General features: G+C 35.8%; 1 protein-coding gene across 2 annotated transcripts in view; it reads left to right on the top strand.

The window, feature by feature from the left end:
* The window catches only part of PPP4R3A (protein phosphatase 4 regulatory subunit 3A), a 43,291-nt gene that overhangs the window by 11,006 nt on the left and 18,232 nt on the right, over positions 1–14,053 (top strand). For both annotated transcript variants that reach the window (XM_023927689.2, XM_086893050.1), the window contains 2 exons: positions 8,095–8,193; positions 10,586–11,203. In XM_023927689.2, coding sequence (XP_023783457.1) covers positions 8,095–8,193; positions 10,586–11,203 — 717 coding nt within the window. The remainder of the gene's footprint in view (positions 1–8,094; positions 8,194–10,585; positions 11,204–14,053) is intronic.

The following is a 14,053-nucleotide window of genomic DNA, read 5'->3' as shown; positions in this document are numbered from 1 at the left end:
TATTGTAACCTAGTGCTGCATAAATCATACTGGTCATTGTGGAAACATGGCTAGAGAAATAAAAATAATTAACATGAATCTGTCCCATTGCAACAGCACTGTACATTCTCTGTGCTGGAGAAGGAAAAGTGCTGTTTTTAAAGCTTTCAAATGCTGCATAGACAGAAATTTATATTTGCAAATGGATTGTTCATATTATTTAAGCCAACCAGTTTCTAATATAGATTGGATATCGGGCTCCACTCTGGTCCTTAGAAATATCAAATGTTTCTTGGTGTGTGTATTAAATCTGTTCTGTAGCCTGTTTTCTTTTGTGTGAGGCCTACTTATCCTTTCCCTTAGTAAAAGGCAAGTTCAGAGTTTAAACCTGATTCCATATGAGCTAAGCTTGGAGCTTAGCAGCTGAAAGAAAGAGTCAGTTTCTTTCCAGCTCTGCTCCTTGAACTCTGGCTTAAACTTACTAAAGCATAAGAAAATCAACTTGGTACTTCAAATCCCTCTTCAAAAACTGGTAACTCTCTATGCTGGCAGAACTTTCAAACCACCTTACAGAGGATCCATTTGTGGAACTGAGATGGAAGAGTGAGTGAGATCTTTCTTTTTTGATTGCAGAAGGCCACTTAGGTCACTTCACTACCAGTGAAATTGTAGATAGAAGACTTGCTTTTCAGCTTGCCTGCTGTTGTTAGTTGCACTTAGAAAATTTCAAGAAAAATCTCCCAGAAGTCTAAGACTTAAAACTTCCAAGTGGCTGTGTTACAATATTACCAGTCTTTTATCTCAGAATTTTGTTGTGAGGGTGAACCTCCATGCTGTTTTAAGGGGTACACAGCAGCACATGCATTTCTGCCGTGACGCAGCATGCAGCTTGTGAGCACTTTGTATACCTAAAGGAATAAATGGATGCGTTCTGACTTTTGTCTAAGCTGACATGAGGCTTGTAAGAAGAAACAGTCTTTTACTGGATCGACTGCAACAGTCTGTGGTTGGAAGCAAGGAGAGATAATGTGTACTAAACTCTTGGGAAACTTTGCTATGCCAGTTGTGTTGGATCCTTCAGCAAAGGAAGCCTGTATATACCTTTGTGATAAACAGTGAAGTCCTTCAACTGGTAAAAGAACCTTCTACCTATGCTGATCTGTTAGTGCTAGTGTGAAGTAGATAGTCTTGTTAATTGCTGATACCACAAATTATGCAATCTCATGGTTTACGTATGTGTGTTTTAATAACTGGATAGCTTAGATAATTATTTATCAAAATGCTATTGTGAAGACCTGAGGACAAGTTTGCCGTGCTGTCTCTGTTCCTTTGGAAACTAAAGCAAAGAAAACCAACCAAATCACCAAAAAAACCCCCAAACCAAAACAAAACTGCAACAAAAAAAAACCCCAACAAAAACTATACCTGTGAAGCTGAGCTTGTAGTATGATTTTATCCCAGTTGTCTGCTTTATATTTCTTGGTGTTTAGTATTGAAAGCAGTGACTGCCATTTGTGGTGCTAAACACAACTTTCTGCCTTTGGAGAGAAAGATTATTTAGGAGATCTTGAGTCCTGCTTAGGGACTCATTTTTCATACATCAACCTGAGATTCTTCAGTTTGCACAGTCTAGTTCCCAGTCTTCCCAGACTTACCTGCCATCTGGAGGTTTGAAATAATTCATTAAAGCATGAAATTGAGATATAGTCTTTTGAATACCTTTTCAGTAGTCAAATTAATTAGTCTGTGACAATGAAGAGCCATTTTCTGCCATGTTCAAAAAGAAAGATAAGTTTATGCATCTGATCCTGCAACATAGAATTGCTACCAGTGGAAGTTCATTGATGCTCTGAACCATGCACTTCCCGGCAGACTCATCACTATTTATACTATAGCTAGAAGAAAGGAAGCCATATGAGGAAAAAAAGCTAGAAATAAAACAACCTGAGAAACTAATGTCCTGTGGCTCAAAACCAGGACTTACTATTTCTTATGTCAATGTACTCTTTGTAGGCAGAAACTTCTTCAGAAAAAGCAAAATTTGCACAATACGGCCACATGAGCACCTGATTTTTATTCTTGTTTACAGCTCTATGTTAAGTTTTGTTGGTGTTTTGTTTTTTTTAATGTTACAATAAATGGTCCTATAACTTTGCCATGGAATATTACTGGATTTAATTACTGAGTAGGTGGTAGCATTCACCTTAAAAGCAAATTTTGTTTAGTAAGAGTAATTTAGTTATACAAGGAATTGCTGGGTCACAAGTAGAATACTTAGCTTTTCTGTTGTTGGTTGTTTTCTTAATATTCTAGTAAAGGTAGAAGATACTTTAATTGTGGGTTGGGGAGTTTAAAGTACTGAAATTTCAAAATGTTGATGACAAAGATGCTGTTCTTAAACAAGTGATCCTTATTCAGAAAATGAGTAATTGCACTAGTATATTAGGACAACACCTATTCCTATGCAGCCCTAAATGATTAAAAATCCTTCTATACATGTAGCATTTATCTATGGAGAAACCTGATATGAGTGTGGACTGGTGTATAGCTTTTCAGTATACTTTGGCAATGCTTTAAAAATAGAACAGTAAAGACCTGTATCCTCAGCTTTTTTAGATGCATCCATGAGCATCCTGTAACATAGTGATGAAGTATGTATTGCATCCCTTTCTGTGCCTGATACAAAGAAGACTTATTTACAGCTTCCACCTGCAGAGTCCTGCCTCTGCCCTAGATGTGTCTTGTGTCTTTTCCTTTTGCAGTCTTTTTTTTCAGTTCCTCACAAGAATAAAAAGATTAAGTTAATCCAGCTACTATTGCTATGTAACTTGAAGGTGGCCATCCTTGAATATTGGAGAGCAGACTTCTTATAAAAAAGCCAAGTTTTGAAAATATGAAAAAGGGCACTGACCAAATGCTCAGAGAAGATGAGCTTCATACCTTTGCTGTCATGAGAAGCAATCCAGCAGTGAAACTATTTCAATAAAATTTGTGCATATTGTAGCTAAGGATAGTAAGGAAAAGTGTGTGGCTCTGTGGGGTGAGGGAATAAACAAGGGGAAGGGTGGGCTGCTCTTGGGTTTGGGGTGGCGCGGTTCATCTCTTTTAAATTAACATACGTTTCATGTCCCTTCATGTCACAATTCCTGTGTATTCTGATTTTTCTGCTATTGCTGAGTACAGCCAGTAAATCAAGTTTCTGCTGCAGAACTAATAAACTGATTTTATTCCATGTGATTCATGGAAATGCAGCTATGAAATCACTCATTGAAAAGTTGTGTGTAACTGTTGAGCTTTCACAGAAGCTAGTAGAACACAATTTGAGTATGCCTTTGACATGTTAATTAGTTTTTTGAATAAATTGTTAGCACATCCAGGTTCTAGTTGAAAAAGTGAGTGAAACCAAATGCAGAACTGAAACTTTATATTACATTACTTGGGTGGGGTTTTTAGCTTGAATATTCTGCCATGGCCTACCACACTGATGCTGTATTTAACTTAAAAAGCCTGGGTAGTCCAAGTAGTTTAATACATAAAGAGAAACCTGAAATTATGAAGCTGTACTTTTTGATTATAAATATTTAGATAGCAAGATGCTGAAAGGTGGGTTGGTATGTCCAGGGAAGTGTCTGTGACTGTAAACAACCTAAGGAATTAGATAAGGAGCTAGCAATCAGGCAGTCCAGGAGGTGAAGAAACAGCCTGGCTGTGTTGAACTTTGTGGAAGCCAGGAAAATGTCATAAGGCTGAACCATGTGAGGGCTCATAGGAAGAGATTCATTTGCTTTTTAAGGCTGAAAGCAAGAATTTGTGAAATACCTAATTTAGGGCATCACTATTTCGTGAGTGCATTGAATTTCATAGAGCTGCCAAGAGAATGTTTTGGAGTTACGGAGAAGACTTGTCCCTGGACGTGAACAGTAGTGAGAGTCCATTATCAAACAGTAACAGTTTTGTTAATTTAATCATAGCAGAATCAAATCCTGAATACTAGTTGCTCTGAAATTCTTCATGATGAAATCCCAGAGGTTGCTTTTGGAGATCTGTGTGAGTGCTGTACAAGACACCTACTAATCAGCTTTCTAATAGTTAAATAAAATTGATAAAATGTCTAATAAAAGTTGATCTTAAGTGAGTGCTGTGGCGAGAACTTTAGACTGACAGTATGTATCAAACACTTTTTACTCTTGAAGTAAGTCAGAAGCTTTTTGGCAATAGTTTCAAAAAAACTAAAAGCCATAGGGTAGGTACTAAACCTTCCCTTTCTTCAGTGCAATTTCTGCTATTTCCTGGGTTAAATTATTGCATGTTAGATTCTGAGGCATGATGTCTCAAATAAAACTGTAGCACACAATAGTGCCTCTGGAGCCCCTCTGACTAACTAGAGCTTACTTCCTGTGAGCTTGATGCGGCCAGCAGAGAGAGAAGCAGCACAGGAATCACCAGCTGTATTCTGAATTTTTGCTTGGGTTGTGCCCTTGTAAGGACCAGAGTGTACAAAGCTGTCCTCCACTGGTAGAAATGATTGATACTGCCTTATGGGAATGTTAAGTACATAGATCTCCTAAAATGAGGCCATATTCAGAACTTCTGGTTAAATTTTAAAATTCCTCATTTTGTGTCATAATGCGCACTATTGTAACAGAAGACAAATTCATATAAATGGTCGTAAAGAGACAGCAAATTTTGCATGGGCTAAGATAATGATTACATATCCAACTGGCACTATTGTCAAAATATTTTTTTTGCAAAGCAGCAAATGATTTTTCAATCTTTGAATAAGATCATGAACTCTACATAAATAGCTCCTGATTATCATCCTGTTTAAAAAAGATCTTGCCAAGAACTGTGATGCATCTTGAAAATATGAGGAGCTAGAGTGCTGAGGTTCTTACGGAGAACTCAGCATAAGATCCATCAATAATAAAACCTTTGTCCAGGTTTGTGACAGTTAACAAAGTGTAGCTATGATTTAATACTGCGGTTTCATATTTTAATTGTTAACAAAGAACTAGATAAGAATAACAAAGAACTAGATAAGAAATGCAACATCAAAGGACATGTCTTTGATCCAGCTGAGCCAGAACTGCTATTGTGAATCAAAGTAAAATTGAAGATGTTATGCTCATCAAGATGTAATGTGCAAGACATATCTCCTTACCTCTCTGAGCAATTGCCACTATTACTAGGTATATTTATCCTTACTTCTGTTTTCTCTTTGAACGGAAGAGGCATTATTAACAAATTTCAGTTGCTTTCTGGAGTTTCAAGAAGTAATGTTTGACATTTGGAAGCAGCAGATACTCCAGTTGCATAGCTGAGAGATCCAGAGTAGTTAGTGGACTCAACTTACACTGGAAATGTCAGATCAAGCACATACAAAGATTTCTTAAAATAAAATAAACAGAAAGTAGACTGTTATTGAGGTGTTCTTCTGTCTTTAACTGCATCTAGAATTTCGTTCACTCTTCATACATGTGTAAGTCCTGTACTGTTCTTTTTTATGGTTATAAGCTTTGTAGGATTAACAAAATGGAAATTATAGTCACAACTGTCTGCATTTAACAGTGAATTTGAAGTTAGACAAACTGTATATTGTGCAACAGAGTGAAGTGCTTTTTGTTTCATGTTCTCTTTTTAAAAGCTCTTTGATGCAAGATAGGTTGTACAAACAAATACCGTTTACTAAAGATCATCCAGAGAGTAGCAATTGATAGATTCCTGTTGAGGAACCATAATATATGAAATCCTTGTGTGATGTGACAACAAATACTAACAATTTCAAATTTTTACATTGGAAATTGGAAAACACTTTTCTAATACTGAGAAAAAAACTGGAAGATGATTGTTCTGCTGCTCAAATGATTTCTTTAAGCAATTTTTTGCTTTGTTTTCCAAAGAAGAAATAACTGAAAAAAAATTGGACTGTATGGAGGTGTGAGCTTCTATGTTTAGTAGTAGATGATCTTGTTAAAGGGAAAATTGCTATGCTGTGGCCAAATACACTTCTCTACATCTGCGACTGGTTTCCAAAAGCAGGTTTAATTTTCTGTCTTTCATTTTTCTCAGCCTGCCTTCATTTCTCTGTCTTGATCTGTTGCTGAATTTTATTCAGAGACTTAGAGCTTTTGTTTATTAAACGTAAGCAGTTAAAGTAAATAGCACTGCCCTTACTAGTATTCTTTCAGTCATTTCCCCACTTGTTAGTTGTGTTCTTTATCAAGAACAAAATACGTTTCGGTCTTTTGGAAATGACGTGCTTGCAAATCTAACCACTTTCACCTGGATGGAAATGTAATTATATGGGAATGTTGCAAGTTCTGCTAGGGTCTACTTAAAATTTGGTGTTAGTGTTGTTTGGGTTTTTTTAATAAATAAGCACTAGTCAGTGTGAAGCTAAGGAGAGAGTGGCCTTAAAAATTACTGCAGTAGAAGTACAGTTGGAGAGATAAATGTATTAGAATTTGAACCTGATACTGACACTTAATATGCAGTAAGATACATACTGTTTTTAAAATATGGTAAATAATTTTTTTTGGGACCATCACTTTTCAGATTTTTGTAAACTGATTTTTTTTTTTTGCTCTATTGGAGTCAGCAGTACCAGGTGCTGTCAATCTGTTATTACCAGAGAATGTGCTCCGTGACCTGTCTTGTAGAGAATACACTATTAATTATGACTTTTTTCTTCCTTTTGTATTTTGGAGGTGGTCTTCCTAAATCCCTTTCTTCTGTCTACCACCTCTTCCTCAACCCTTTGGAAAAGGAAAAGGTAAACTATTTGCCATTTACAAGGTAAAACCATTAGTGCCTCTGAAGCAGTATAGCTGCTCTGGTAATGGCAAATTGATTATATTGTATTGCTTGACAATCCCATTGGAGCTGGCTGATTGTGCTGTTTAGATTATAGTTTAGTTTAAGGTGTTTTCTGGTAAGTGCATATCAAAATCTAAATGTAAGGTTTCTTTTTATTGTCAGTATTCATTTTAATACCACTCTAAAGAAAATCTGTATTCAATGAAGTAGAAATTCTGTATTTTATGTATAAGAAAAATTCTCATGTCTCTTGTCCTAGTGAGTGAATGCATGGTTTAGCACTTGGCTGAAATAATGCAGTTTCGTGGAGCTATGTGTATTGACTGTGGCTATATTTCAGCTGTTACAGGAAGACAAAAGACTAACAATAAAACCTGATTCAATACATGTAGACAATGCTGATTTTATTGTCTTCTTTTATTAATTTAGTTTTATTTTCTATTTAGTTATTCTACGCGTTATTTAGTAGACTCTCTGTAAACTACATCAAACACCTTGTCAGTGTGTGACATTGCTGTTTGCAGCATCAGCTTCCACTTTCATATATTGTTTTTGCATGCAGTACGAGGGCTCTGATAAACTCTTGAACTATCCTAATAAGTAGATGAGAGCTTCAGTGTCTGGGAAGTGAACATAGCTAAGTGTGGTTTCATGTAATTTCTAGAAATGTAGGGAAAAACTTCCTTCCAGAATTGTAGTTTGGAATAAACTTTCTTGCGTGCCTGGGTGCATGTAGTCCCAGGCAGTGAACTGTGCTGTTTCACTTCTTTAAAGTTTGTAGCCATCTTGGGACTAGCTTTTAAACAGCTGTTCTGTGCATTAGCAGACTGTCTTCTGAGGTCTACAAAAAGGAAAATATATGTTATAACTTTGATCCTACAGGAAAAGTAAGTTTTATATGGTCCAACTGAGATATTAAAAAAAAACCCTTACATAAACTCCTACAAAATCTGTTGCTTTTGTTATTGTATTTTATTAGAGAATGCATTTGAGGTTGAAGTGCATTTTCTAAGTCAGACTTTTTGAGATTTACAATATTATGGTCACATAAAGTAAGAACAAAAATTTTTGATGTCTTTCTGGAACTTTTTTGTTCTGATTTATGCAGGAATGTTTTTAATCATATGATTAAACATATAAAAAATTTATGAAGTGTGATGGTTACATTTGTATTGTAATACTGATCTGTCCTAATTAGGTGTCAGGCTGTTTTGATTTTGAAATTTTACTCTTTAAACACTAGTTAGGTTAATAAAATCTGAAATATATTGCCTGAAAATACTCTTCCTCTCTTTAAAGGATACCTTGATTGTGTGGTCTGAAGCTGAAAATTATGATTTGGCACTTAGCTTTCAAGAAAAAGCGGGTTGTGATGAAATATGGGAAAAAATATGTCAGGTAAGTTTGATAAATGTAAGATTAAACGTCCTAGCTAATTTTAATGTTTGTGTTCAAAACTCAAAGGCTGTTCTGAGAGGTGAATTTGAGCAACAGTAGATAGAAAGTAAAAACTACCTCTTCAGCCAGCTCTCCCAGATTTTGCATTTATAAATTTGAAAACTTTCTCATTCCTCCAGAAATTTAATACAAACCTAATCTAAGTTTTGGGTACTTTTTAAGATAATTTTCAAGTCTTTCTACTTAATGTAACTTTTTAGTTGTGTTTTCATCCAAGGAAATGAAGCTCAAAATGAGTTAGAAAGTTGCCTAACAAGTAATGTCATAATTAACTTCTTTCAGGATAGCCCTAAGGGAAAAGATTACCTATGAAGTTTTATTGTAGAGAGAAGAATGCATGTGAGCTCTTAGTGAGTTTTATAGTGTATTTCTTCCAGAATATACTACAATATATAAATTTTATATGGTATATTTAATAAAACCATATTTTATTTACATTTCTCTTTCTGCGTTTCTCATTCTTCTGTTTCAGGTGAGGGGAATATTGAGTTTCTCTCATAACTTTTTTCTATGTAAATGTTTCCAGGCTATGAGAGATTGATCTGATAGTAGGAGATAGCTCCATCCCTTTATCATCACCTTAATGTTTTAAGAAATCAAACAATATATATGTAGCATGTGTATATTTTAACATACATTTTACCACCACAACCAGATGACTGTATCGTCACTGAGTCAGTGTTGTTTGTAATATTTGTTTGGGTATTAACTATTGACCCAAAAGAGTTTCATCAATACATTCACTGATGTTAGTTCACTTTCTCAGTTCTTTTTTAGGTATTTTCTTCCCTTCAGAGTATTACAACTTTTCTTAATTCTGTGCTACATTATGATGCTAGTATGATATGGGATTTCTCTAAATTATTCTAAATCTTTCTTTGCACTCTATTTCTGTTCTTAACTAACATCTAGCTCTCCCCACTTTGTTTTGAAGTTCATTCTTACCAATTACAGAAACAAAGCAAAAGAAATCTGGTTTCACAATTACATGTGTATAGATTGTTCCTTTTTTTAAGAATGAGTCGTTTCAGCAGTTTACCAGTTACATAAATAAGTACAGAAACATTTCTAAGGACCTTAGCAGTCAATGGCCCAAAACCTTGGGACAGAAACAAAGTGGGGAAGGGGGAAGTTTTGTTCTTAGGAAACACCCAGATAAGAAGCCAAATTTCCTCACCCTAATGTAAAGGTCTAATATTTTTGTAGGAAACCAGTGTCTTTACATCCTGTTTTGAGGCCATGCTATTGTAATTGTGTCTAGTGTACTTCACAGATCTTAAGCTTCCTCAGTCATTAAAACTTCTTCTAAAGGGAAAGCTTTGATACCATTTATAGAGAAAGTGGTTGCTGCTGTGTAAGCAGAACAATATGTTTAGTTTAGCAGCATTCTGAGTATTAGTTTGCTGTTATAAATGAAACATTATTTCTCCCTGGGGTCTTTTGCTGATTTTCAAGATTAAAAGCAGCAGCACCTTCTACTGTTCTGCACAGCAGTGCTTCTCTGAATTTGACACATCAGACTCCAAGCAGATGCTAAAATTAAGATGTCATTAAAGATGATACACTCTGGTGCCCAAGCATCTGTGTATTTTTTTACTAATTCATACTTTCCACAGTTTCCTCATATCTCTGGAGAGATCTTTGCGAGTCCTGTGCGTTCTTTTTCTGACAGTCAATTTTCCACTATTCTTTTGTCAGTGTTGGTTTGAGATCTTTTGTTCTTCAGAGAAGATTCTGTGTCTCTGTTGAGTATTTAGAAAGTGCACAGTAACAGATTTTGACTTGCAGCTCTCCAGAACTGAAAACAACAGATAAATTAGCAAGACTGGCTTCTCTCCTCTGTTTGAGGTAGTGGAAGCTTTGAAAAGCATCAAGAGCAGTTAATAACCTATAGATAAATGTTTAAAGCTATCACTAGAATAATGTAATACTGATTTGCATTTGAAAATCTGTCCGCAGAGAATAAAGACTGGAAACAAGTGGCTTAGTTCAGTAGTCTATTAAGAAGTTGCCATCCATATTAATAACGCGAATTTCTGGGGTTTTTTTAAGTACTCAGAAAATGTAGGTTTTTTCTTTATTCTTCTTCCCATTTTTAGAAAACAAAGTTAGATGTCTAATGTAGGAACAGTTCTATAAAGCTTTGTATTTGAGGAAATCTTCTCATTATCTCTTTTATTTTCCAAACCAGCTATACTCAATGTCAGACTAGATTTGCATTTCTGTTTTGCCCATACAAAATAAAAATGTGTGATACTTAAATGTTATTTTTTAGAATGTGTTCAAGTAACAGTAAAATGAAACTCCATTTTTGACACATTTTATTTTGCAGGTTCAAGGCAAAGACCCTTCTGTTGATATTACTCAGGATCTTGTTGATGAATCTGAGGAGGAACGCTTTGATGATATGTCATCACCAGGTCTAGAATTGCCATCCTGTGAACTCAGCCGACTAGAAGAAATCGCAGAACTTGTGGCATCTTCGCTGCCTTCACCGTTACGTCGTGAAAAACTCGCACTAGCACTGGAAAATGAGGGTTATATTAAGAAGCTCTTAGAAATTTTTCATGTGTGCGAAGACTTGGAGAACATTGAAGGACTACACCACTTATACGAAATTATTAAGGGAATTTTCCTTTTGAACAGAACTGCACTTTTTGAAGTCATGTTTTCCGAGGAATGTATAATGGATGTAATTGGATGCCTAGAATATGATCCGTCTTTATCACAGTCACGGAAACACAGGGAATTTCTGACTAAAACAGCAAAATTTAAAGAGGTGATACCTATATCTGATCCAGAGCTGAAGCAAAAAATACATCAGACATACAGAGTACAGTATATTCAAGATATGGTCCTACCCACTCCCTCAGTTTTTGAGGAAAATATGCTATCAACACTTCATTCTTTCATCTTTTTTAATAAAGTCGAAATAGTTGGCATGTTACAGGTAAGTTTCAAAAATTCATAGTCTTGTGCTTTCTTGGGCAAAGAAAGTCAGGTCATTATTCCTGGGAAGATTGAGGTGCTTCAGTGGAACCTTCACTTCTGTGATTGTGTAAGTGATTGTGGAGTGTGACAGAAAAGGCATGGATTTGAGTACTGAGTTGTCAAATACACATTTTTTAGTTTCTGGATTTGGACTAGATTCTCTGTAACTGATTTAAATGGAGCAAACATGTAGAATATTGAATGAGGTTCTTTGGAATGAGTAGTACTGTTTGCACTTTGAATCTTTGATTTACATTAAAGTAGCTTTGAGGGTCATTGTTTTTGTGTTTTGGGACTTTCTAGTCACTAGACTTAGGGATATCTTTTGTCATGTTACCATAAAAAAAAAAAATCTCATTGCCTAAATTTCACGATATAATCTCCTATCATGATATAGCTGATTTTAAATTAAGTCAGCTGTTTGGAAAGTACAGATTAAGAACATAAAACCACTTTAGATGCATGAATGTTTTCTTACTTTGTCTTAATAAATCCCTAAATAATGGTGCTTGGAATTACCAGTTTTTCATGAAATATGTCTTACTGCAAATGTAAAGAGATTATGTGATGCTTTAGATAGTTTACCAATGTCTTAGGTGTTCTGCACCAACCCATGAACTTTCTGAATGGTATTAGAAGTTGGTGGCACATCTCTGTAAGAGGAGCTTTCAGCTAATTCAATGAAGTGTTACAGCACATGTATTTTGGTTTGTAGAAGTTAATTATCATTATCTTATTTCTCCCAGGGTTTAATCAATGAATAGTCACTGTCGTTGTAGGGGTTGTCTGATCTGGAGAAATGGACCAAGTGTTAGATGTTACTGACTACTTTAACCATATTTATCTCAGTTTGACTCGCAGGATGTACCCTGTATAATTTCATGGAAAATACATAGCAAAGGAGAGTAGAAATTCCTTTTGCAAGCTCCTAGAGCAAATAATTGTCAAAACTAAGCCTCACAACTTTTCCTTCATCACACTCGGTTATCAGAATACTGATATTACTTAATCCACTCACTTGGAGCTTTAATCTGTCAGATGAAATTCCTTGGGCATCTTCAGTAGTACTAGGCCCCAGTTTATGCCCTGGTGAACCAAACTGTTCGTGTCTGTATGTGTGTCCTTGATAAACAAAGTCACAGTTGCTTATCTGAAACAGTCAGAAGGCCTTGTTTGGAGTTGCCAATTTGAAGAAGTTTACAAGTCTGACTTTGAGAGAATGTTGAAAAAGATTCAGTTAAGGGGTCTCTTACTGGAGCATCCAGTATGACTATTGTCTCAAAAATGTCTTGCCCTCTTTGCAAGGGTTGCTAAAAGCAAATTTTTGAAGTTTATACATTTTGACTTGGGCTGGGGGCGGGGGAGGAATTTTTCAGGACAGTGAAAAATTGGTTGGTGACGGTGGCTGATTCTGAGAGGAATCTTGAGCTTTGGAAAAGAAACTGGGCGAGGGAAAAGAGGGCCTGATCCTGCAAAGCATTGAGAGTGTGTTTGCCAGACATCCCAAAATAACTTTATTGAGGACTAGAGACTGATGAATTTGCTTTTTTCTTTCTCTTACAACTTGTGTTAGGTTAATAGATGTGGGGTAGGCTTAAGTTAGAATATTAAGTTTTTGTGTTGTTGCCAGACTTGTTAGTTGCAGTTTACAGTTGAAATGAAGGCTCAGATCTGATTTTGATTTGTTGTGGGACAGCAGATTTTTGAACATTATCTTCACTGATGTGCTCTATGGTTGAGAGTAAAGTATACTTCATGTATGTTGGAGCCAGAAGAATTAACATTGCATTTCAAAGTTAGATAAACTTTTGGAATAGTTGAAGTGGTTTCCTCAGCTTTGAGGAACCCAGAATGAGAGCGCACAAGGAACATAATACACCCTATGCTAGGAAAGGCTATACTGCATTTCCTAGTACTTCCACAGTATAGCTCTCTATCAAGGAGGGAGAGCTCCCTGAGTTTATAAGAATCTGTCGGAAGTAATATGACATTGTTGATCAGTTTTTGGTTTTGAGGGAATTAAAAAAGACTCAAAAATTATGTGTCCATTGCATTTCTAAGAGTTTAAAAGGCTTGACTGGTTGATTCATTCATTCATTCATTCATTCATTTTTCAAGTTCTTGCAATGTAGCTCTAACCCAAGGTTTCAGCCTACTTACCTGACATTTATTTATTCATTTATTCATAGAGCAGTAGGCCAGGTTGCATTTTTCTGTATTCTCTGCATTCTAGTTTCATTTCATTCCCCCATTCCTACAGTCTGTGTATAAAATATATGATACTATTTCTTCCCATTTCTTTATGCAGAATAAATAATGCTCTGAGAACTGAATTAAAAGGCTGGTTTTGGTGATTTCACTTCCATAACTAATTCCTAAGGGCTTTCTTCCATTCATGTGTGGTTTAACATCATGTGCTCCTGCAGCTGGTATTCCAATACTTAGGATGTGTGGAGGGGGTTTTACTTCATGAAGGATGTAGAGTTCTCTGTAGTTCCTGGCATTATTTTAGATCTTCTGAGATCTTAGTACTCACTAACCTTACAGGTGTACTTAAGACGTGGTTTCTTTCAGAAGTCTGAAGAGACTTTTCTTTAGAAGAAAAGGCTCTGGGATGCCTCATGGTGGTTTATTGGAAGCCGTGGATGAGTCTCAAGTTCTTAGTACAAGTATAATAAAGGCTGTTAATGTCTCTTCTGTTGACTTTAGGTTGTCTCTCTTGGACCATTGAGGATTTGGCAAAAGAGATCTCTTCTAGGGAAATTTCACTTGACAGAATAAAAGTAAACTTCCTGAGTAGCTGATATCC

The sequence above is a fragment of the Cyanistes caeruleus genome, chromosome 6 (genome assembly GCF_971803275.1).
Source record: "Cyanistes caeruleus chromosome 6, bCyaCae1.hap1.1, whole genome shotgun sequence".
Taxonomy (NCBI): Eukaryota; Metazoa; Chordata; class Aves; order Passeriformes; family Paridae; genus Cyanistes; species Cyanistes caeruleus.
Note: the sequence above shows the minus strand (reverse complement) of the source record. Positions and strands in the feature narration are given on the sequence as shown.